This window comes from Phlebotomus papatasi, chromosome 2 (genome assembly GCF_024763615.1).
Source record: "Phlebotomus papatasi isolate M1 chromosome 2, Ppap_2.1, whole genome shotgun sequence".
In the NCBI taxonomy this organism is placed as follows: domain Eukaryota; kingdom Metazoa; phylum Arthropoda; class Insecta; order Diptera; family Psychodidae; genus Phlebotomus; species Phlebotomus papatasi.
This window is the reverse complement of record NC_077223.1, coordinates 14,519,599-14,543,829: the sequence shown is the minus strand read 5'-3', so window position 1 is coordinate 14,543,829 and position 24,231 is coordinate 14,519,599. Positions and strand designations below refer to the sequence as shown.

The 24,231-nt window shown below is 33.0% G+C and overlaps 3 protein-coding genes across 3 annotated transcripts in view; 2 read left to right on the top strand and 1 right to left on the bottom strand.

Moving 5' to 3' along the window:
• The window catches only part of LOC129802702 (parathymosin-like), a 265,721-nt gene that overhangs the window by 136,407 nt on the left and 105,083 nt on the right, over nt 1–24,231 (top strand). The gene's annotated exons all lie outside the window — the stretch shown is intronic.
• LOC129802697 (tRNA N(3)-methylcytidine methyltransferase METTL6) overlaps nt 1–24,231 on the bottom strand; it is a 109,762-nt gene that overhangs the window by 62,106 nt on the left and 23,425 nt on the right. The gene's annotated exons all lie outside the window — the stretch shown is intronic.
• LOC129802689 (E3 ubiquitin-protein ligase Kcmf1) lies at nt 37–17,948 on the top strand. The gene is made up of 5 exons (XM_055848703.1): nt 37–278; nt 8,811–9,235; nt 12,781–13,041; nt 13,129–13,463; nt 17,130–17,948. Exons 1-5 carry the CDS (start codon nt 263–265, stop codon nt 17,494–17,496), a joined length of 1,404 nt encoding a protein of 467 aa, XP_055704678.1. The 5' UTR covers nt 37–262; the 3' UTR covers nt 17,497–17,948.

Below are 24,231 nucleotides of genomic sequence, written 5' to 3'. Positions count from 1 at the left end.
AGTGTTGACCACCAGGTGGGCTGCAAAATAGCTTGTCATTTTGGTGTTGTCTGATGAATAAGTTGGCTATAGAAAAATTTTCTCGCGAAATTGCGAGTTGTGTGTGAAAAATAAAATAAATTTTCAAGCAGTGAAGAGTGTATATTGGTGATAAAATTGTACATAAACGTACAAAAGAGTGTGTCCACTTGATGTTTTCCATTGGATTATACTGTGTATTGCACCCAGAGTACATCGAAATTTGTGAAAAATCAGTGAAATAATGAGTCGCCATGAAGGTATGATATTTTTTGATGTTCGAATAAGCGACAGAAAGAGATGGATGGAAACTTTCGAAAATGCTTTTGGTTACTTATTTTTTCGACGACCTGTTTTTCCTGGCTCTAATTGGGGAAAATACCATGGAAAATTGTGACAAAGTCTTCTTGGGATCATTGGCAATGTGCTAAATGTGTCTAGTCATATGTTGTCGCGGGGTATTTTGGAGAAAACCCCATGCGAAAAGTCCGTGTACTTTTTGGGGGACTCTTTGTCATTTGACTGACACATCGGAAAATGTGACGTTTCAGGGAAAATTTTCAGCATATTTTCACGAAGAAAAATGCTATCTATTTTTACACCACAAGAAGAAAATTTTTCACCGAACAATTGCGTACGCAGGAAAAAATCTTCTCATTCTATTCTGCACTTATCCCACCTTGGAGGGATTACCTTTCGTGCCCACCCAGAGGGGGTGAAAGTTGATCAGGCAGAAACTTCGTCCGGAAGACTCTATTTTCTGACCAGAAGACATCACATACTTAGAAAAGTTATGTGGAAAATTTCTTTGTGGAATTCAAAGGGGATGACAAAGGGATCCACAATTTTGTGGCATAATCAATTGAGTAATTTTCTAACCACCCTTGCCCCCCGTCATCGTGGTTGAGGGATCTCTGAGGGAGTAAAAGATGCCAAGTCTTTGTAAGGGGAATTGAGGTCAAAAATTACGGAGAATGTCAAGAATTCTTATTGGATTAATTCTTAGAAAACTGTTCTGTTTATTTGTTTAGAATAATCAAGATTTTTTTCCAGTTTATCTTGAAATATTCAATTTTTTTTTCTGGCACCAAGTCTGGGATGAAGGAGAGGAGGTTTTAGAAATAAAAACATCCATTTGACCTGTTTAATATTAACATGCTAGACGTTTCTGATTCATGGACTAATTACTTTTGCAAATTAGAATTGATATTAGGCAATATCTTGCTTAAAATGAGATGGTCACATGATCTATTAGGGTAAGTGTATCAAATTCTGGTCAGCTTGTAATTTCGGCCACATTCTTTGTTTATCGAATTTCCATGAATTTTTAGTTTTTGCATACTCTGTAGATTATATAGTGCAAAAAATAACAAAAAAAAGTCGCTTCGACGAACAAGATGATCTGAAAGAGACATTGAAAGAATTCCGGAAGGGCAAGGGACTATGAGAATGAAGGTGGCCGGAATAGACCACCAATACTATGTCTATATTTTAATTCATTTTAAAATAGTCTTTAGAATGATTTTTAGAGAAAATAAAGACGATAAACGGTCTACAAGGTTCCAAACAATAGTTCTTATAAAAAAGTTTAAAAAAAATCTTTTTGTAATAAAAATAAGGTAAGTGTGCCAAATTTCGGCAATGTTGCATGCAAACGTCAAAATCTCGTTTGAAATATAATATTTTAAATACAAATTGATTTTTTTATTCTTTCTTCTGAAAGAGTGGTGTGGAACCTTGTAAAGAGTTTAAAATGAATAAAAATATAGACATAGCTTTGGTGCTCTATTTCGGCCACCTTCATTCTCATAGTTCCTTGCCCTTCGGGAATTCTTCTAATATCTCTTTCACGTCATCTCATTTGTCGAAGCTACATTTTTTGTTATTCTTTTCCATTTTATAATCTCTAAAGTACGTAAAATCTAAAAGTTCATAGAAATTCGAGGAACAAAAAGATGGCCGAAGTTGCAAGCTGGCCGGAATTTGGCACACTTACCCTATTACATTTCAAACTTGAGATTTTGGCGCTTTCATGCAACTGCTGAAATTTGGCATACTTACCCTACCATAAGAAGGGATATTTGGGGCTATGCACTGGACTAAAATAAACTGGCCAGGCTACTCTATTGATCTTGAAAGATTGAACTAAATACACTAAAAACTTCTTTAACTCCTTCCGGACCGTAAACCGGTCTTCAGACTAGGGCTTTAGCCCAGATTCCGAAGGCTCTGAAATCCTAAATATCAACCAGTTTTATTGCTTATTTAGAATCTTATAGGTATACCTTTAATAATGCTATCCTAAATCTAAATTTTTCTAGAAATCTTAGGTGACAATTACAGAAGTTAAGCCGTATAGCTAAGCCTTATATCTTTTGAAGCCCGCATAAAGCGGTCTCCAGAGTTTAGACTCGAGGTTTAGCCCAGTTCCTGAAGGTCTCAAAATCCTAAATGGCGAACAATTTTCTTGCTTTTTGAGAGCCTAATAGGTCATTTATCTTTAATAATCCAATACTAAGTTAAATTTTTCCAAAAATCGTGATTGATAAAAAATTAGAGAAGTTAAGTCAAATGACTAAGCCTTGTATCTGCTGAAGCCTGTATAACATATCTAGGCAAATAATTTCATTTAACTTTAGGGGAGGCTGGGGCAAAATTTGTTAAAACGGGTATTTAACTACTTTAAGAGCCCAAAAAAATCCTATAAGAAATTCTTCTGATACGCATATTCTTATAGGAAATCTACCTCTGTTCATTTCTCTATCTCGAAAGTAAAATCTGCTTTTTGAGCCACATTTTCTAAACTAAACGTCTATTTTGTGGAAATTGTCAAAATTGCTAGGACAAAGGACAATGGGCAAAATGGTCAAGCTTTTCGTCACGAATGAGATACATACCATCGAATTGTTATTGGCAGAGGTAGCAATTTTTGTTTCCTGGACCAATCTCAAATGCATCTAGGAAAAGTACAGTAGACTCTCTCTTAATCGGGCATATGGGGCAAAATGTCATCCAAATTATCGATAGAATTGAGCGTCAATGTCATTGTAAATTCCACAAAAAGCGCTCAATTATAAAGAATCATGATAAAATAAGAGGAACTACAACGAATTTGAGCAAATTTGCTTCACAATTAAACGTGAAAATTGTCAACAAAATTTTGCACCCGATTGAAAAGGAGCCGATTGAGCGAGAGTCTACTGTACTAGAGCATAAAACAAATTCTTAAGAAATGTTAAGAAAATTTTACCGAAAATCCTTTTATACAATAACGGTTTATCTTATGTTGGTCGTTTTAGAGAATTGTAAAGTAGTGCTCAAGGCAGATTTTTCTATAACAGACCATATCCTTATCTCTTCATTTTCACTGCAATTTTTCAGATTTACCTAATCAATCTATGAATATCCATCAAATTAATAAAAATGTACAGTGGCGACCAATAAAATAGAATCATCCTTTAAAACTTGAGTTTTTTAACTTTTGGTAACTTTTTTCAAGTATATTTGAAAAAAAAATTAATTTAGAAATGTTAAATTAATGGCCTTACGTCGAAAAAGTACAGTACTGGCCGCAAAAGGTCTGTATTTTTACTGAAAATGCGTCAAAAGTGATGTTCTGCTGGGACAAAAAAATAGAATCACTTTCATTTATAGTCATAAACTGAAATTCATTTCGAGTATTTCAAAAATAACAAAATTTTAGTGTAACGTCAATAATTATTTAGTGTCTTAACAATTAATTTTCCAAGTTTGGATAAATGAAAGTATGAGAAATTGAAGAAAATGTAGAACTTCTTGTTAGAGGCTCTATTCGATTTTTTAGGCTACGAAAGTATGGAAGTAGTGGAGTATGACCACAGTAAATTACGAGAATCAATAATCCATAACACAATTTAGTGTTTACGTGGACATAAGACTCTAAATTTTGGCTGCTACCGGTTCCACGGGTCAATCGTATTAAGAAAACTCACACAATACACTGAGAAAAAAGGGGGTGCGATTAACTTTTTTTCCTCATAACATTAACACTTTTTATGTGTAAAAATATATCAACATTTTTTAATGTTAATTTTACACCTTTTTAAGGGTAAAGTTAACATGAAAAAGGGTAACTTTAACCCCCAATACACCTAAAAAGGGTAATATTTACACCGATTTCGGATCAATAATGCAGGGTAAAATTAACATTTCCGGAATGTTATCTTAACTTTTTCGGATTTCTCTCAGTGTACAAAATGGGCCTAGTCCCATCTCTCGCAAAGGGTTGGACTAGTTCCCATACATTTTTGCCCATTGTCCTTTTGCCTGGTTCTTTGTAGCATAAAAAAGAGAGTAAATTTAACATTTTTTAGTCATGTCAGTGCCTTTTCTTTGCAGTGAATTTGATTTAACATTTATTCGGATTAATATTACTTCTATTTCGGGGTAATATGATTACCATGTTAAAATTACTCCTATTTCAGGGTAATGAGAACTTTTTTTCAAATTTCAAGATAAATCCTTATTTTGTTATTTTAGGAGTAGAATCAACATTTTTCTGGGTTTCCGGATAAATCCAAATTTTGATTATGGGAGTAAAGTCCAATATTTCATTTCAATGCTTTATTTTCCATAATTCTCGATTTCCACTAATCTCTCAAAAATTTGCTCGTTTAAGAAGGTATGGGAAAGTGCGCTGTCTTCGGACGACTCAAGTTTCAGGCAACTCAATTTTATTTAACGTTGTTATTGAAGTTGATCCATGGATTTTTTCAGGAAATTTGAGTAATTCAACAAGCAATTGAAATATTATAATTCAATTGAATTTATTTCATCTCAGTCTTGACCTTTTTCACTTCCATGCGTCTACCGCCGTCTCAGCGTTGATTCCCTCTAGGACCAAACGGTGGAAATGTCTTGTTCTTTGACACAATTTAAAAATGTTTCGTATTATCTTTTTTGAAAATTTTAAGCAAATATTTTTAACAAAAAGTATTTTTCTTATTCATTTGTAAATTCACTTATTATTCGATGATATACAATTTTTATTTGATTTTCAAAAATTATTAAATTTAACCATTGGCATATACAACTTCTACAATCATTTACCTCCTCATCGAATAATGGCATACCTTATGCTAATTTCTTCCAGTTCCCTTTTCAATTTTTGATTTTCGATGTTTATTTGCTTATTTTTCTTTAAATATTCTTTAATAACTTTTGTGTGTTTCTCAAGCTTTTTTTCATAGATTTTGAATTGCCTTTCTAATTTATGAATTTTTTTAATATAAAATTCAACTTCATGTTCCTTAGGATCACATTTTATACGACTAAAATCCTTTTCAAGCTGTCGATATTTTCTCACACATATAATCAAATCATTCTTATGTTGATCCATTTTGGCAATGTTTCCTTTAAAATCGTTGTCCAGCTTTTCAAGTTTCTTTCTGGTCAGTTCTACTGATCGTAAGAAAAGTTTTTCTTCCATGATCTCCCCAAGCAGCTAATGAAGAAAGATTCTGATAAAAGTAGAGTAGAGCCTACAAAAAAATTGTTGAAAATTATGTTAAACAAACCTAATTTTTCTATTAATGAAAAAAATAATACACCATCTACGGTAACGCTATTGGATTAGACGAGAATTTGTCATGTCATGAGAATTTTGATATGCCCAATCCGGGGTACCGTGCGACAAGATAGGAGATGTTCAGGATATGGTTTCATATCCCTTTCTTAATTTATGGCTGATTTAATAGCCGACCCTGATGGAACACTTCTCTCATCATCAACAATCGGGAAATCCGAAAGTCCTCGGGAAGAAAGATTACTCATTTAAATAACATCAGCTATGTCCAGAGCTTTCGGCTCGGACTCTAAGCCTTCATAAGTGGTTAAGTTTGGAATTTTTTTCTGAGGCGTATTCAGGGCTTTAGTCAGGATTACAAGAGGTCATAAGAGGGAATGGCACTAGGTACCACCTAGGACGGTGGCACTAGGTGAAAATAATATAAAAAATTGAAAAAATAAAACGAAAATGCGATAAACGGTGAGCAAAAAAAAACTGCACGATTAATTTCTCTTACAGTTTTTTTTGCTCACCGTTTATCGAATTTTCGTTTTTTTTTTCTTCAATTTTCTTATATTATTTTCATCTAGTGCCACGGAGTATGAGGAAAATTTGCGTAAGAATTTCAATGAAAATGGTGAGCATTTTATTTTCAATGTTATTCTGCCCTTACGGGTACTTAACCAATTCATTACCGATTGCGACCGATGCAATCAGGTTGGAAATTCTAAGACCTTTCCAAAAAATCCAAATTTTACCAAATAGGTTACAAAATATACCTTTCTAAAGTACTAAAAGCTTTTTCCTTCAAAAATTTAAGATGGCGATTTTTTTAGTCATATGTTTGCATTCGATTCTTCTTGGGTTTTGGTGGGGTTTAAAACGCCTAGCAAAAAATAGTTGATGTGTTTCCCTGAGTGATTGTTCCTTTCCGACGACTTCCGGATTTCGCTATTGTTGATGGTGAGAGAAATGTTCTATCAGAGTCGGCTGTTAAACTAGTCCCAAATCTCCACAGTCTCCCCCTATCCACCGTGCCTATATCACGATTTTTTCGAATAAAAATATCTCAGGTCACGAATTAATCAGACTCCTGCAAAAATATCCTAAATTTGAACATCCTTTAAGTTTGTAATCACAAAAATCGAATTTTTATAAATTCTCAATATTCAAAAAATGGTTTTTCCCAGAACATCCATATTTTCTTTGGGTATTCGAGAATTCCTCAAGATGCAAAAGAGTTAAATGAAATAACGTAAATTTCGGTTAAAATTGAAAGCAGTTTTAGAAAAAATATATATATAGGGTAAATGTCCTAATTCAAAACCATTTCCAGACGCTTTAAATTTGACAGAAGATTCAACACATTAAGTTCATATTTTTTCTGAAGAGAATTACATAAATTTGCTCCTTGACTCTTCTAGAATGTTACTCTTTAGTGAAAATTCTTTAAATATAATTTGAAAACTTCTTAAATACAAGAAATATACGCCAGTGTAAAATGCTGCAATTGGAAACAAATTAATCCAAATGGAGACAAGTGAAAGTTTCTAATTGGAGACAAACAGTGTAAGTGAAACCGCAACGAAAGACTTCCAAAACCTTGTTAAGTTGCTCATGAGTGCAGGATTTATTCTTATTCCTGGTCTTTTCTCCTTTCCCATCTAAAACATAAGAAAATCTCTCCAAAGAAAATCATATTTCCGATGTTTCCTTTTGAAGCATTTGCAGACAATTCAGAAAAAGCCTTTTTCTTCATGAAATATGTCATTATTCCATTTGAAAACTTTAAATACCTTTAAAAATAAAGATTAGCACTTAATTTAACTAAAATTAGCCAGAAATATCAAAATAAATGTTAAACGAAACGAATAAACAACAATCACCTTATTTGTGTTTTTCATTGGAAAATATGGTCGATCGATGAAAAATTCGATGGTGAAAATAACTTTTAATTTTTCTGAGAAATAAACAAATTAAAATTTGTGAATATAAATGGATTTTCGCTTTATTTGGAACAAAATTAACAAATAATAAAACTGCGATATGGAAAATATATAAATATAGTAATTTAGTACTGTATTTATCGTGAAAACAGTGACGTTTCCATTTGGAGTAGCAGAAAATTTCTATTTGTAGCAGGTTTTGAATTAGCTTAATTTACTCTATTCTGTATTTTGAATATAGATAAATTTTGAAACACATATAATTATAATAATACGACATATAATTATGTGAATTTTACCTATGAACATGTCTAATTTTCACGAGTAATTTCCATTATAATTATTTTTGTGATAAGGAATACTATAAAATTTATCTGGTGCATATTTTATTAATTATTATTCAAAAGGGAATTTCAGACTTTAAATGTAATAAAATATGCGGCAGAGATTTTTATCGGGTATATTGCAGCGTTGACATAATTATTTGTCATATTACTATATGTCTTTTAAACTAATTTATGTTCAAAAATCAGATTGTATTTCTTCGGGTAAAGTGGACTTTTCTCCTATTTTTGTGAATCAACTGCAGATTTATAGTTGACAAGGAAACGTTTTATCGATTATCCAATCTTAGAAAAAAAAATATTTTGCAAATCACAAATTGCATTATTTATAAATTACATTACTAAAGAAGCTACTACATACTATGAAATTCTTTTACAGTTTTCTGGATTTTTGAAGTAACTCCTATAAAGTACAAATAAGACTCATGAATATCCCCGCTTTTCCTATAGACAAATCACAGAGATCCACGGGTCTTATACCACCATTATTTTGAAAGGGTTAACATTCGCGAATTTACTCTAAAAAAATAAAAAAAACTAACCAAATTGTAACTAACTACGTTTTACGAAAACTTACTTACAATTTAGTTAAAAAAGAAAAGAAAATGATATGTTTTTCTCAGCTGATTTTGCTCGAGTTGTTAATAGATTCAAGAGATTGAAAGCACTGGGGCAGTGACTCTGCCGGAATCAATTTGCATTCCTACTATAACTGTTGAAGTATTAGAAGACAAACTTATAACAATGGTCAAACAAAATGTACAGTAATCGAATAATTTGTACCATCAAGGATGGTTTTTTTTCTTGTTTTTATTGATATTTATCTACGATGCTCAATTGTAAATGAAGCTTTCCATTTCTGAAAATTGTTGAAAGAGTGTTTTTTTGTTGTTTTCTTTGTGTAAATTTTCCAATCGTGATTAACACATTTTTCTGGGCAATATCTCTTGGCTACAGGTGTCAGTTGTGACTCGTGCCTGAAAAGCAATTTCCGTGGTCGTCGCTACAAATGTCTCATCTGCTACGACTACGATCTATGCGCCAATTGCTATGAAGAGAATGCCACTAGCACTCGACACTCAGCTGATCATCCCATGCAGTGCATCCTCACACGGACAGACTTTGAGTTATATTATGGGGGTGAGGTGCTCAGTCCAGAGCAGCCTCAGAGTTTCACATGTCCGTACTGCAAGCGCATGGGATTGAGTGATGTTGCGCTGGTGGAGCATGTGGGTGCTGAACATACAGATACGGGATTGGAAATTGTGTGTCCAGTGTGTGCAGCGATTCCCGGTGGAGAGCCAAATCTCGTCACTGACGACTTTGCTGGACATCTAACACTTGAGCACCGTACCGGCCATCGCGATCTCATCGCATTTCTCATATCCTTTTCAAATATATTACATATAATTTCCTTTTCAGGCGATTTACTTGAGAGGATGGTGGGAAACTCTGGGGATTTTTTCTGTAAAAGTGTCTTTAGGGTAAGTAAACCCCCTTCAAAATGTGAAATCCCCATGGTTTTGCTTGCTGTTTAGAAATTTGAACATTCTGGGTCAAACTTGAGCCTTTAGACTGAAACCAGTGTAAAATTGTCTAATTTTTACCAATCCAGATTAACCAATTAAGGCCCACTATAAGGTCGACTTCAGACTCGAGGTTTAGCCCAGTTCCCGAATGTCTCAAAATCTTAAATAGCGAGCAATTTTATTGCTTTTTGAGAGCCTAAAAGGGAGAAGTGGGGCACCTTTGAAATTGAGATTTTTCATCTATTTTTACGTGGAACTTAGCCATCAAAATGTGATTTAGCTTCTCAATATGTTTGTGCTGCTAAATTATATCACGATAAGGCTAAATTTTAATTAAAAATAGGTGAAAAATGCCAATTTCAAATGTGCCCCACTTCCCTCTAAATCATTTCTCATTAATAATCCAATCCTAAGTTAAATTTTTCCAAAAAATCGTAATTGATTTAAAAATAAAAGTAGTTAAGCCATATAGCTAAACCTTATGTCTGAAGCCCATATAAGTCATACGAAAATGCATATTTTTCCTTTTTTTATTTTTGATTGAAATCTCTCAATTCTAAGAAAAATTTTTAAGTGTTAAATTTTTTCAAATCGACCTTTAGATGCTAAATTATATTTTCCAATTGAGATTTTTTAAACCTTCGGCACACCTATTGTATCAGGTAAATTTCATGAAATTAAACTTTATATTTCGTTCTTTCTCAAAAGTTCTGGATATGTCTATCATACTCTTTCGCACTCTTCTTCTTCTTTTGAACATCATAACCAAATTAAATTTAGTTCAGCCCAATTTTGAGTTCGAAAGAGTGGGATAAACTTATTCAAATCTTTAGATCTAAAAGGTGTGCCGGAAGCATTAAGCTCATTTGGATCAGGATACTTCCGCTTTAAAAAATAGACTAAAAATAAATTGAATTTTTTGTGGTGTTTGAAAGAAGAAGAAGAGTATGAAAAAGTGTGATAGACATCTGGCAAATGTCTGTGAAACAAAAGGGTGAAGATAATATTGACTTCATTTAAATTTCGAGATCTAAAAGATGTGACGGAGCCGACGGAGCCATTATTTTTTTTTAATTACTTTAAAATTTTAAAATGTCAAATTTATTTAAACTTTAAAATAAAGTTTTTAGCAGTTTTTTATCGGAATTTGGGGGAAAATAGCAAAACCTGTTGAATTACATTTCGTTTCCGGAAAGTACTTGTTTTACTCGATACATAGAAAAAGCATAGATATTTGTATGTATCGACATCGACTTCTTTTCGTCTGTATAACTTAAAACGTTCTGACCTATCTTAATTTGAAAGCAACGAAAAATTGTTTTTAGTTTAAAGACAATTGGGTCAACGGTGACCCAAAAATTCTTTTCTATTTTTTTTCTAGTCAGAAAGTTTTTTTATGCCATCGATGACGTATACTCGTTTTTATAAAGTGTTAAGTGTCACAGTCCTTTATTTTTTCTTTGGATATTTTAAATTCTCTTCTCAACATGGTTAGTAATAGAAGAATTTATTATGAAATGTCAAAAATTCACCGGTCTTTACTGATCGAACTCACAGAGAGAGCAGTATATACAATCCGATTTTTTGAACTTGTTACCGATCTAGAGCTTAAACAGTAAGATATAACAACTTCTGGTCTTCGGTGAGTCTCAATAAAAAATATTATCTCCAGAGATGATTTTTCCTATTCCCTTTCTTCCCTTAAAAAACCACGTTTTTTGGTTTATTTTAAAAACGGCTAATACGAATTCTTTTATTTTTTGGATATGTTTTAGAGTAGTTCAGGTGAACATTTCGTTCATATATACCTATGACCGTAAAAATTTTCGACATCGAATTTTCGAAAGTCAAAGTTTAACCAATCTGGAGAACTCATTTTTCAACCGATTTACTTAAATTTGGATTTTATGGAAAGGTCTTAACTTTCCAATTCGGCTGTATCGGCCCCAATCGGTAATAAATATCTTTCTATAAATATCTTGATTTTATTTGTTCGAAAACGAGATTCCAAGACGTTATTCCTCTCACGCCCCTCCTTCCCCATCAAAACATGTATTTTGGTTTGTTTCGAAAATGGCTCCTACGATTTCTTTTAATTTCCGAATATGTTTTGGACCGGAGCCAGCTAAAATCCCGAAAGCCAAAATCCCGAAGTCAAAATTCCGAACGCCAAAATCCCGAAAACCATAAATCCCTACTGTTGAAAATCCTGAAAGGGATGAAATAATATGGATAATAATATGTAGAATCTGTAGAATAATTTCCCAAGACACAAAGAATTTCCCTTTGCCTACAGCAAGCGCAGGTACTTTCGTGGAAGTAGCTATGACACTTTTAGAAATTTGGGATTTTGGCTTTCGGGATTTTGGCCCTTTCGGGATTTTGGCTTTCGGGAATTTGACTGGGACCCGTTTTGGACGTACCTTACTAGAATATTTCGTTAAAATTATCCAAAGTAAAGCTGAGAATAGTGTTTTCGAATAAGTTTTTGTTGAATTATTAACTTACGGGGTGACACATTCCTAGAAGCTTTTTTGATTTTTTTTACAAAATGTGTTGTAACCTGATCATTTTGATTTGTTTATATATCCGCTTTTATAAGGTCTATTCCATTGATCGATTTCGACGTTTTCAAATTACCCTTAAACCTCAAGATATATAGATAGATAATTTTATTCATCACAATATTTTAAAAGTACAAATTGAAGATGCAAGACTGTGTACTGTTTTCTACGACTACCGCCGTCTTAGTGCTGATGACCAACTTTAAGATTAATTTAATATGTTAAAATGTGCCTTTTATTTACCAAATTTATTAATAATATTAATTTTCTGTCTCAAGAAAAAAAAATGAAAATATTGCGATTTACATCCTTCATTTAGTTTTTTTTTAATTTTTCATAACACAAGTTAAAAAAAATCAATTCTGCCAATGAAATGCTTAAGAATGAAGAATAGTGTCCACAAATATATGACCCAGTTTTAATTAAAGAATTTCCAAATATTGGAAAGAATTATCAGAATTTTGTTAATTATGTGAATTAATTTTATTAATAGACTGAAACACTTAAATTACTTTTATTAATTTTTGACCAAGTTGCTCGTTTATTGAAAAATTACGAAAATTTGGCACAATTTTCCCCTCAGATGTGACATAGTCTTCAATTTATTGGCAAAGAGAATCACACGAAAAGCAACCTTCAATTTCGTATAATTACATTAATACTTGAGGTATTGATCTAAATTTAGAAAGAGTGAGAGAGGTAAAGAGAGAAAGGGGGAGTCTCAAAGATACTTTGCAAAGAAAATTCCTCAGAGAGTCAAACCTCTTGCACTATTTGAAAATACATTTAAAAAAAAAAGTGTTATCAGAAAGTTTCCTTAACTGCTTCGTGCACGATGAACCGTCTGCCATTCGTCACGGTGGCGTCAGGCGAATTCCGCATTCGGGGCGGGCTATCAATGGGCCCCGTTCTCGACGCGCCAACATGCACTTCAATTCATCTGGTGGTCTGTCAGCCATGTCACCATCCGGACGTGAGTCTGTGGATCCCATTGCTGAACTTCTGTCGCAACTGTCGGGAGTCCGACGGGCACCTCAGACATCACAGCTTCATCAGCTGCAGATGCAGATTCAGCTCGAGAGGCAACAAGTCTCCGTGAGTTACTAAAACTTTTTTATAGGAAAAACGTTTTTTTTTTTTAAATAAATCATTTTTGATGATTTTATTTTGTGCCATAAACAGGCGGCTCGTGCTCACTTGGAGCGTCTTCCGCGGCGTCAAGCACATCCAGTGATCTCTTCTTCAAGCGCCACGAGTTCTAATGGATTGACGTCTTCAGGAGCGGGGGCTTCCTCGTCGTCACAGCAGCAGCAATCGCAGGCGGGTATTTCTGTGGCCACACTTAATGGTCGCGATGCACCGCTGGCCACGGCATCACAACTTCAGATGACAGCTTCTGCGGCTGGTTCGGCTGCAGTTCAAGTGGCGGGACAATCCCAGTTTCTTCTGGCACGCTTCATGACGCCCACACTCGAGGAGGCTGAACAGGCTGTCCTGGAGCGCGATAGGGCTGACAGGTGAGTGGAAAAAAATTTATCGCGTGAAACAGAGTAGAATGCTTTTAGTGAAAATATTTGAATTATTATAATGTCTCTTTAGAATTTTGGGGCTTTTATTCAAAAATGCTTTAAAATTATCGATTTCTCTCATCTAAACTTTTCTAATGCAGTTTACCAAGTGTTAAACATTTATAAAATAAACTATAATGTTTTTTATTCAATTATTTAAAAAATACGGCTTTTAAAGACTAAGCAGGTTTAAAGGCAAATTTACATAAAAAATAGAGAGAAGGCATACTTCGAGAAAAAAAAAATTAATGAGCGTCCATTGCCGTCGTAGCGTTGATGACCAATCTCCAAAGCAAAAGGCTAGCAAAGCTTCCTATTAGGTCTAATAAAGCGGTCTTCAGACTAGAGGTTTAGCCCAATTACCGAAGGTCTTAAAATCCTAAATAGCGAGTAATTTTATTGCTATTTGAGAAAAAACCTAAAAAGTTAAAACAACTCTATGGCAGAGTTGAATTAACTCTACGAATATCGATGTAATTGTTACTCTTTTTCGTTGTAAATTTTAGTAAATAGAGTTGAAACAACTTTTCGTGCGAGTTGAATTAATTCGTCGGATATCGATGTAATTATTACTCTTTTTCGATGTGTAATTTCATCTCGACTGAAGTATATGCCTAAGTGTTTTCGTTTTAAGAATATACTTCAGTCAAGAAGATTTTCGTGTGACAAAGTTCATATAGAACATCAACTAGATATATGATTAACAATGGTTCATGAAGTCATGTGCGTACATCATGCATGATATTTCGCTCGGATTATAGGTAAGATGAGGTCAAGAAAATATTAATATAAAGAAAATGATAAAATTAGAAAAAAAACATAAAATTGCAAAATCTATCCATTTTGGGATTTGAAAGAGTTATTTTAACTCTTAAAACGAGTTATTTGCAGTCTTAAAAAGAGTTATTTACACTCTTTTGTCATGTAAATTTTAGAAAAAAAGTTAAAACAACACTTCCGAATATTACACCTATATAGAAGTAAAATCAACTCTCAAATATAGTTAATCGAAAATCACAACGAAAAAGAGTTAATTTTACATCGATTCGAGTAAATTTCACTCGAATATTTTTCTGAGTGTAATAATCCAATACTAAATTAAATTTTTCCAAAAAATCGTGATTGATAAAAAATTAGACCAATTAAAACATATGGCTAAGCCTTATATGGGCTTCAGACCTAAGACTTAGCCATCTGGCTTAACTCCTCTAATTCCTAATCAGGCACGATATTTTAGAAAATTATTCTTTAGGATTGGATTATAAGGGCAAATAATTCATTAATTTTCAAAAATAAATAAAATTGCTTGTTATTTAGATTTTTGAGACCTTCGGGAACTGGGCTAAACCCCCAGTCTGAAGCCGGCATTAGGTCTAAAGTTCGTATAGAGCCAATGAATAAGAAATGCTAGGCGACACTAAGAACTATAAGTCAAAAAGCTAAGCTAAGAAAATATTTAAGATGTCTCTCACCATGGTGTCACATATAAGATTAATATTTAATATTAAGAAAAGCCGGAGAGAGAGGTATATAGGGGAAGGTTTTGAACCTTCGTACTAAAAAAGGAATCCAAGATTTAAGATTTTTTACTGAGTGCCATACAAACCGAATCAATTATATCACTATATCAAAAAAATCTCTTACTTATTGGTTTCATAATTCTGCCTCACAAAATTCCTGGAAGTCCTTGGATTTTCCTCTACAGGAAAATGAAAATGTAGTAGCATTTTTTACGAATGTGTCCGGTACCGGAATGCTTCGTACCATTTCTTCCAACCCCTGTAAGGCCTCATTTTCCCCGGAAACGTTACACCGGAAACAAACATTTGGGCATCACTACTTGGATGGAACTTTTATCTACTTCTTTTCACTGTTTGTAGAAATTATCACGCATTAAAAGATCAATTTTAAGCTATTTTTCTAACACATGTTTTTTGACACTCGGAAAACCATTTTTCCCTGCATTCTGACAGTCAGTTCAGAGCTCGGTTAGGTGTGATTCTCTTATAATCACAACTATTGTAATCCTCGGATTTTCTCTGACACCTCCAAATAGTCTTACAGAACATATTTCGGACATAACTGATTTCAAAAATGACCAGCCACCAATTTAAAATGAAATGTGAGAAGTTTAACTTTAAAACAAAGAAAATTTTATGAAAAATACTCGAAATGCATCGAAGTGGCAACAAAAGAATCACATCTACCTTAAACAGTCTAGTTTCATCACTGCACAAATCAGAAAGAAGCAATCACACCTATTGTAATCCTCGTAATTTCTCTAATACTTCGAATCTGTCTTACAGAACATTTTTTGAACATCAGTGATTCTTAGAATTACCAGTGTTTAATTTAAAGTTAAATGAGGAAATCTCCGCTTGAAAACAAAGCAAATTGTATGAAAAATGCTTAAAACGCACCGCATGGGCAATGAAAGAATCACACCTACCATAAGCAGATTTAGACTTAATGTTCGATTTGACAGAAGCGAAACAAAAACATCTGATGAAGTCTCACTTTGCTGTGGAAGTGCGTGTTTTTCTTCGAGATTTTCTTGAAAAATGTTGTAATCGTTGTAATATCACAATTTTCTTGTCAACTTGTTCAGTGGAATCTCTGGATGGGTCAAAATATCCAGAGCGTCGTGCACAGTGTGTCCCAAAACAGTCTGGAATTCACAGAGTTGGTAGTCAATGATTTTTACTGATATTTTTACGAACCTGCACTGAAGGCATTCTTTGTGAACTTTTCTTCGCCCACAATTCCACCCCCTTTCAAGGGAAAGATTTTCACGGTAAATATTAACCCTGATAAACCTTCTATAACTTGGAATGTTGTTTTTCTTCGAAAAGACTCTTGAAGCGTGAAAAAATGCATAAAATAATACACATAAGAATTGCGATTTTAGGCCCATTTTTTATTTTTGCTTCTAGAACCCAGGAAAAAAGGCGTAGGCTCCAAAGGTTGTCCGGAAATGTGAGATGTGGGATTAGCTATAAGAATATATGACCATGGATGATATTTATTTAGCAACTTGGAAAAAAATCAACATTTACGAACCTGCAACGTTACGAAGGTGCAAAACCTTCCCCTAGTGTGCAAAATTTCAAATGGAATATCACGTGTGTTAGAAAAGAGTACACTCTAGTGGGGTTTTCGGTAGCCTCTTCGTTTTTAAATTGGCATTTAATTTGTATTAGTATTATTTGCTAATTCATTCCACTATGAAAGAAAACACCGAATAAACTCCAAAGTTTTTTCGGCACGTTAAACACATATGAGAAACATAGGAAACGTCATGCCTCTGATCTAAAGCATGGGCACTTTCCTTTCTCTACATTATTAAATTATCATCCAAAAATTTTATATTTCGCAAAATCAGGCATGCGTGAATTGCCCCAGCCTCCACTATGGATCGGTAATAGATCGGTTATGAGCCAAAAATTTATTATAGTTTTCTGCAATTCACTTCAATCGGTTTTGAAGTTGTAAACTTTAGAATGCCGCCTCCGTGCAAATAAACTCTGCAAAATGCTCGAAGTCGGATTTAAATAATGAGCTCGAGCGTATTGCAAAGTGTTTTTTGACTTAGCTATTGGTATTTTTTGATTGCAGATCCCAGTTTGTTCAGGCACTGATGCTGTCCACACTGGCCAATCTGGAAGCGTTTAAGGTGGCCGAGAGGACAGAAGAGCCGATGGTGAGCGTGACAGAGCCGCCAGAGGATACGACACTCAGGTCAACCACAACAACAACAACACAGGAGGATGAGAGGAAGTGCGAAGTGCGTGAGGAGAGTGTGACGGAGCAGCCACAGAATCGTGGTGTGCTGTCGACGAAACCAAAAACAGCTAAAAGTGTGCCACAAAGTCTGAGTGCGGCGCAACGGGGCCGGCAAGCCATTCCCGGTAAGTCGCGCGAGATCAAGACGAGTACGTCAACCGTGTCATCAAAGGAAGTCACCCCAGATTCTACTAGGTAGTGGTGTATGGGCAGAAATTGTAGGCACTGCAACTATTCAAATTGCTGCGCAGAACACCACAAGAATTACGCAAAACTATCAACTATCAAATAAATTTACCTAACAATTACGATTAATTGAAGTATAATTGATAAAAAAAAATGGAAATATGAAAGGAGAGAAAGAAAAAAAAAAACAATGAGACGATATGGAGGATATATTCGAGATTAGAATTCTTACTAGGACATCTGTCGATATAAAGAAAAAAAAACAAAAATCTGTAAATGATATATTTGTCGCCCTGCAAGGTAAAATCCATCCGTTCACCGAGTTTTTTTTTTAATTTCTATTTTAATCGAAATCACATTTTTTACTATCTTTTTTTTTATTAGTGAGATACACAAAATTTTTCATTAAATACTTTATGTATATCTTTGAAACATTATAGAAAAATGCTACTTTTCCTTGGGAAATTTTTAATTTCTTTCTTCGTAGTTTTGTAAGATGATGAGAAAAATTAGGTAAAAATAGCCAGCAAAGATTTGATTTAATCCCGAAGACTTGAAATTAACTAGAAAATATTTTAAATTTCTTGCTTGTTTTTAGTATTTTATCAATTTTTTTATTAGCAGGTTATTTTTTCACAGGATTTTCAGCGAGGTGGTGAGTTTGATTTAATATTAAAAAACATGCGATTTCGTCGTATAGATCGACAGTTGTCGTACCTGAATATTTTTCGATGTAAGACTTTTAATTGTTTTTAATAAGTTTCAAAGTAATTAAAGTCAGAAAATCGAAAAAAAATCAGATACGATAAATTTCGATGCCTTATGACGATTTATTCAACTAAATTTATTTCAATGAAAATTTCCAGTACATTTTTTTCGTTAAATTTTTAATCTCATGGAATTTTAAACCAAAATGCTAAATACTTTCTACATTAAGATGGCGTATTTAATAAATACAAAGGCCTACGAGTCGTCATTTTTATCAGCAAATATCGTAACTTCGTCTTAACAACTTCAGAAATTTAACCAATTTTATCAGTTTCTGCCGTCGAGAATAGTTTTCTCGACCCAATTCTTTACCCTGAAAATTCAACTTAAAATCGAATATTCACGTATTTCGAGTTGGAAGCACCCCGAGTTGCACGCATTTCGAAGTCACCTGTACAGAATCTCAGCTACTATAAGCTTATCTCGGCTTTTTTCAACATTCTGAACACCAGTGTTTTTTTCTATGAGAGAGAAAAGAATGAAAAAGTGTATTAGTTCGAAAAAAATCGATTTTTCTTTAAAAAAATACTTTTATCAGAAAATGCTCAGTATAATGTTATCGTAACTGGTATCCACAATAATAACGTAACTACAAGTGTATGAAGATTTTAAATGTTGCGACAAAGTGCACTTCTCGAAAAATACATAAAAAAAATGTTTAAAATGGGAGTAATAAGTCTATTTTAGTTTGAAGAAAGTCAATAAATTTAAACCGGAAAGCTAATCCTGTGAAATCGTTTTTGTCAAATCCTAAAATGACATTTCAGAATTCAGGATTTTAGTTTCCGGGATTTTGACCGGGAACGTGGAAAACTCAGGGGCCCATCAAGCCCAATAAATAGTGAAGCTATTTTTCACTTTTCCTTGTAAAAATTTTGCAGATATTGCACCGCGACTTAAACAAATTTGCTCGTAGTTCTTGTATTATTTCGGCGAACATTATGAAATATGTATTTTTAGCTTTTAATGCAAGATTTCGAAATATATCAGACTGATAAGTCAATTCCCTTTAGGAATCAACTTGCCAATAGTCTTCAATGCCTCTATGCAAAAAGGTATGGACAAATAAAACGATGAGAGGTCCCCGGATAACTTTTCTATGGATAGTAGATAGGAATTTCCATGTTCGAATGAAAGTGCACCCAGGAATAATGCGACTTGACTTTAAATCTCAAGGATATCTAGATCTGGAAGAAGGAATAATGGGGTTTAAGAATGTATGAGTCAAGTGTCCGTTAGAATAATGTCTAAAAAATATCCAAAACTGGAGGGAATTGATGGTTTAGTTCTTGAAATATGTCTAAACATTATGTTTCTAAAGGACAAAAGCCTTTAGGGAAATTTTACATTTTTTGTGGCATTGTTACATATGAGTTCTCATATCACATGAGTTCGAAAAAGCAATTCATTAATTTTTTAATGAATTCTGTTAATTATATTATGCAAATACAGTCCGTCTTGATTGATTTGTTTAATAAAATTAATTATCAGTTGAATTTCTAGAAATCGCAATGTCACATAGCAACGTCACAACTACAGAATCACATTTTTGAAAGCTCTCCTGTTTGTTCCGGACAAAGAACAACAGACAAGAACGAAAATGACCTATTTAGAGATTTCTGTACTTTTAATTATTATTATTTTATTAATTTTTTGTTACTGCTCAATTTTAACTGTTTACTGCTCATTTATGCAATGCCAAAAAATATTACACGAGCAGTATAAGGAAATCCCCAACTTCAAATAGTTCTCCTGTTCTAACCGCCTTTATCCAAGATCTCCCGAAGCATAGAAGCATACATATTTCAGGAAAGGAGCTCCTGGGTGGTCTACAATGGTCTTAGCAGATTTTTTCAATACGGGATACAAACATGGATTGCATTGTTGCAAATATCTCTATACGAATTACACTCTGTTCCGGAATTATGCACATTTTGGAGACCGAAAAAAAGCGCGAAATGGATTTATGCATCGAGAAAATTTGCATATCCACAGGCGATTTCTTTTGAATGAATCGGCCGTAGAACGAATTTCGCGCGGAGTAAAAGTAGTTCAAACAAAAAGATTCAACTGTTTAAAAGAAATTCATCAACAAACAGTACTCTATGGCCAGAGTTCTTCAATAAATTGGTAGAATATTTAAAAATTTTACCTTAAAATAAGCACAATGTCTTCAAATTTCCCGCGTCACAATATAGTATACATTCAGGCGTATTTCAAAAATGATTTCATAAATTGACGCCCAAAAGTAGGCAAGCTTGCATAACTGTGTGTGCATAATCTCGTCACGTGCATAATTCCGAAGTGCATAATGCCGGGACTGAGTGTATAATGAGAATACATCGGAATTGAAAATGTTCAGAGGGAAGTTACGACATTTGTTGATAGAAGCGGCAATATGATTTTATCTAAGATACGCTTTACTATGTTCTCTATAATTTTAATAAACAGATTATTGGTTCAAACAAAGAACAACTATTTTCGCTTTTATTATCTTCACAGGCTGTTTTTTATTTTCGTCTAGAAAAACAACCAAATATGGTTTAAAAGGGATGAGATATGCCATATCAATGTTGTAGAGCACGACTTAATGGCATTATTCCAGAAATGAATGACAAATATTTTGAGTCAAAGGATTTTTTCAAATTTTTGTCATGTCTACTTTATATCTTTTTCTTCGGTAAAAATATTATAGTGAGAGAATTAGGAAATAATATTAAAGAAAAAATTACCACTTTAATTTATTCATCTTTTGCTACATCAACATGTATAAAAGAAATTGATACACTGATAAACAATTTTGAGGCATTGAGTGTATGTGAATTAGTTGTTTTGTTTCATCAGTGGACATCAATGAGAATTTATGTTGGTGTTATCGCCCAAATTTGGAGATCCAAAGGAAGATAGAGGAGTCTAAAAAAAAAGTAGGATTAATAAGTAGCAATGGATGCGCCAAAAAAAAGTAATAATCACTCCCCTTCAACACGAAAATTGTTCAAGATTCAATTGATAAAAGGTAATGCACTATTTACTTTCCTATTCAAAAAAAAAAAGAGAGAATAAAAACATTTTCCAAAAATTGACGATTTAAAAGGAATGGATGTGTAAAGAGGGAAAAAAATAATCAGCTCTGTGATAATTTTTTTCACTTAATGCGACAAAAATTGCTGAGAGAGAGAGCGAGAATGATTCTTTGAAAGAAACAAAAGGGATTTATTGGTTTTAGAGACAATATTGTGAACAAAGATATGAAAAAATGCAATTCGACTTTATTTATCAAAACAATACTTATTTAAATAAAAAAAAAAAAAACAAAAATCTTATGCAGAAAAATTGAGGTGAAGAAAAACGAGGCAGAGAAGATAAAATCTGTATACAATTAATGTGATATCAGGATTGTATGAAAAAATGAAGGAAGCAAGAGAGAATTTAACACAGTATATCATTTTATTGTTTCGCTTATTACATTTTATTTAATTTTTTTTGAGTTCGTTCAGGAGAAGAAAAAACACTAATCAAGAGAAAATCTCTAGAGAAAAAAACTGTGTAGAAAAGATAATAGGAATGAAGTGTGGAGGATGCAGAAGAAAGGGGTTGCAGTAAATAAGGAGAGATTTAAATATGAGACAAATGTGTAGTTAGATATATATGCCCTATTATATCCTTTTAATTAATTAATATAAAAAGAGATGAAACTAAAAGTGTTTTTATTATTATTTTTTTCAAAAATGTCTTCAATTTTGTGGTTTTGTTTATTGTTGAAAATTCTGTTTTTTAACAATTCATCTCTGAAAAGGGTTTCTGTGTTTCCAGTTTCCATGTTTCAGTCTTCTAGAAAATTTAAAAGTTTTTGGGTAAGCTGCGAAATTTGTTCAATTTCCTTGAAACCTTTTCTGAACCTTTTGACCGTTTCTCGAGTTTGAAGTTGAAAGGTTTCCCAAGTTTCTCTCTAAAAGACCTTTGAAGGGTTTGATTTCAGGGTCTCAGATTTCTTGAGAAATTGCAAGTCAAAATTTCATATCCTCAGATCAGGCTCATACTTGGCCAAAGTGTTTTCCTGAAGTTCTTTGATTTGTCATTAAACAGATCCAAATGAAAAAATTCCGATTTGCGTATCGGTTTACAAAACAGGCAATGTATGCCCTGTATGTATTACAGTCGAGTTTCTCAAATTTGAACCATATAAGGTTATGTCATAGAAATTTTGCATCAGGTGTTTCCTCTATATTGTCGTATTATATTAATTTCCTCAACAAATTCCACCTATTTAACAACAAATTCAATTGATAAAATTTGCTAAAGTTATTTTCCTAAATTTACGAAAAGTGAATTTTAGATGAATTCCGTTACGTTTTTGAAAATATTATTCAAAATTTGAGGAGTGAGAAATGTCATCTATACCCCCCAAATGTTCAAATTTGAGGAACTCTACTGTATTAACCCATTCAGTCAATGTACCAGAAATACTTGAGATAGAATGTTCATGTTTTGGGATTAGTTTCCTACAGATTAGTAGATGGATTTTTTGAAAAGAAATTTTTTTTATCTCATATGGGGGCGCGGGGAGCCTCTGTCAAACACACGTCTTAACGGTCACTGAATTTAAATTCTGTGCATTAATTCATTACAAACTCTATTAATTTAGATAGAATAACTATCCAAGAACACATATTGGCAACTAGAATTCAAATCAGGAAAGAGAAAAGAGGCCAATTTTAACAAATTCGACGGGATGTCGTATTTTCCGTCCGCCATTTTGAACAAAAATTTTGCATGATTCTCCGCGAAGCAAGAAAACAATAACAAAATGTATTTTCATCTCTGTCGGGCTATTTTTTCCAAGTAATTGAAGGACTAAAGATATTAATAATCCATTCCCGACAGCAATTCGGATAAAAATTGCCCAGAAATAAATCATCAAAAATCACTCAATTTGCGTATGATGTATAATACCATGGTAAGGAATGGGTTAAATTGATTATTCCGGGATCTCCTGTATTATTATAGGGATTATAGGTAACGAATAACAACTAGGAGTAGGTTGAATGTCTTTTTTCTTAACTTACTATCTTTAATGGAGATATTAATGTTTTATTAAAGAAAAAATATAAGTTTGTGGGCCAATCCATCTCAAGACGACCGAAAAAATTGCAAATCGCGGGTTCATGGCCTCAGATGTTTTTGAATTTTACATATGTTAATAGTGTTAATGCGATAAAATAATACACCCCTATTTTTTTCGCTCAAAAAAAATCCTGGCCGGAGATACATGACGCCAAAGATGGCGCCTCGCGCTTCATTCGTCAATTGATATTTTTAGCAAATATTTCAAAATGCTCTATCTCGCGAACGGGTTGAGATTTCTTTTTATTCTTTCTTTTATTTGAAAGATAATTTTGTACTCTTTAAAACGATATACTCTTTTTCGTATTATCTGCTCAAGTTTTTTTGTAACGGTCTTTTGATTTTTTTTTGGAAAAAATTTAAAAATTAATTTTTCTCAAAAACCCTACTCTCAAACATTTTCAGTTTTTTACTGTTGATCAGTAACATTGAGTACTACATTCCCTGAAAAGGCGAGCTTCCACTTTTGCGCTATTTTTTTTTAAATATTCAAAATTTCATAACATTTTCAAAAAAGAAAAAATACCAGTTAAACTCAAAATTTTCAGTTCAAATTTTCAGGGAATATAGTACTCCACAATAACTTATAAATAGTTAAAAAATCAAAATTTTTCGAAAACGCGTTTTTGAAAAAAAAAATATTTTTTGATTTTTCAAATGAAAATGTATTTTATTGAAAAAAACTAGTATTTAAAAAAAACTAGTATTCTTTGCCTTTTATTTTTATATTCGTTTATAAATTTTGAAATTTTTTTAGTGGACTTGTAAAAAGCAGAAGGTAAGAAGCGAGTAAGCCCGGTAAGTCCTGTAAATTTTGTAAATTCAATTTGTCTCCTGAGTACGCTCCTGGGATGAT

What these genes read in the sequence shown, in the direction of transcription:
- LOC129802689 (XM_055848703.1), top strand. An exon ending in TCGAGAGGCAACAAGTCTCC is followed by an intron (nt 13,042 to 13,128) that starts GTGAGTTACTAA and finishes TGCCATAAACAG; the next exon opens with GCGGCTCGTGCTCACTTGGA. An exon ending in GAGCGCGATAGGGCTGACAG is followed by an intron (nt 13,464 to 17,129) that starts GTGAGTGGAAAA and finishes TTTTGATTGCAG; the next exon opens with ATCCCAGTTTGTTCAGGCAC.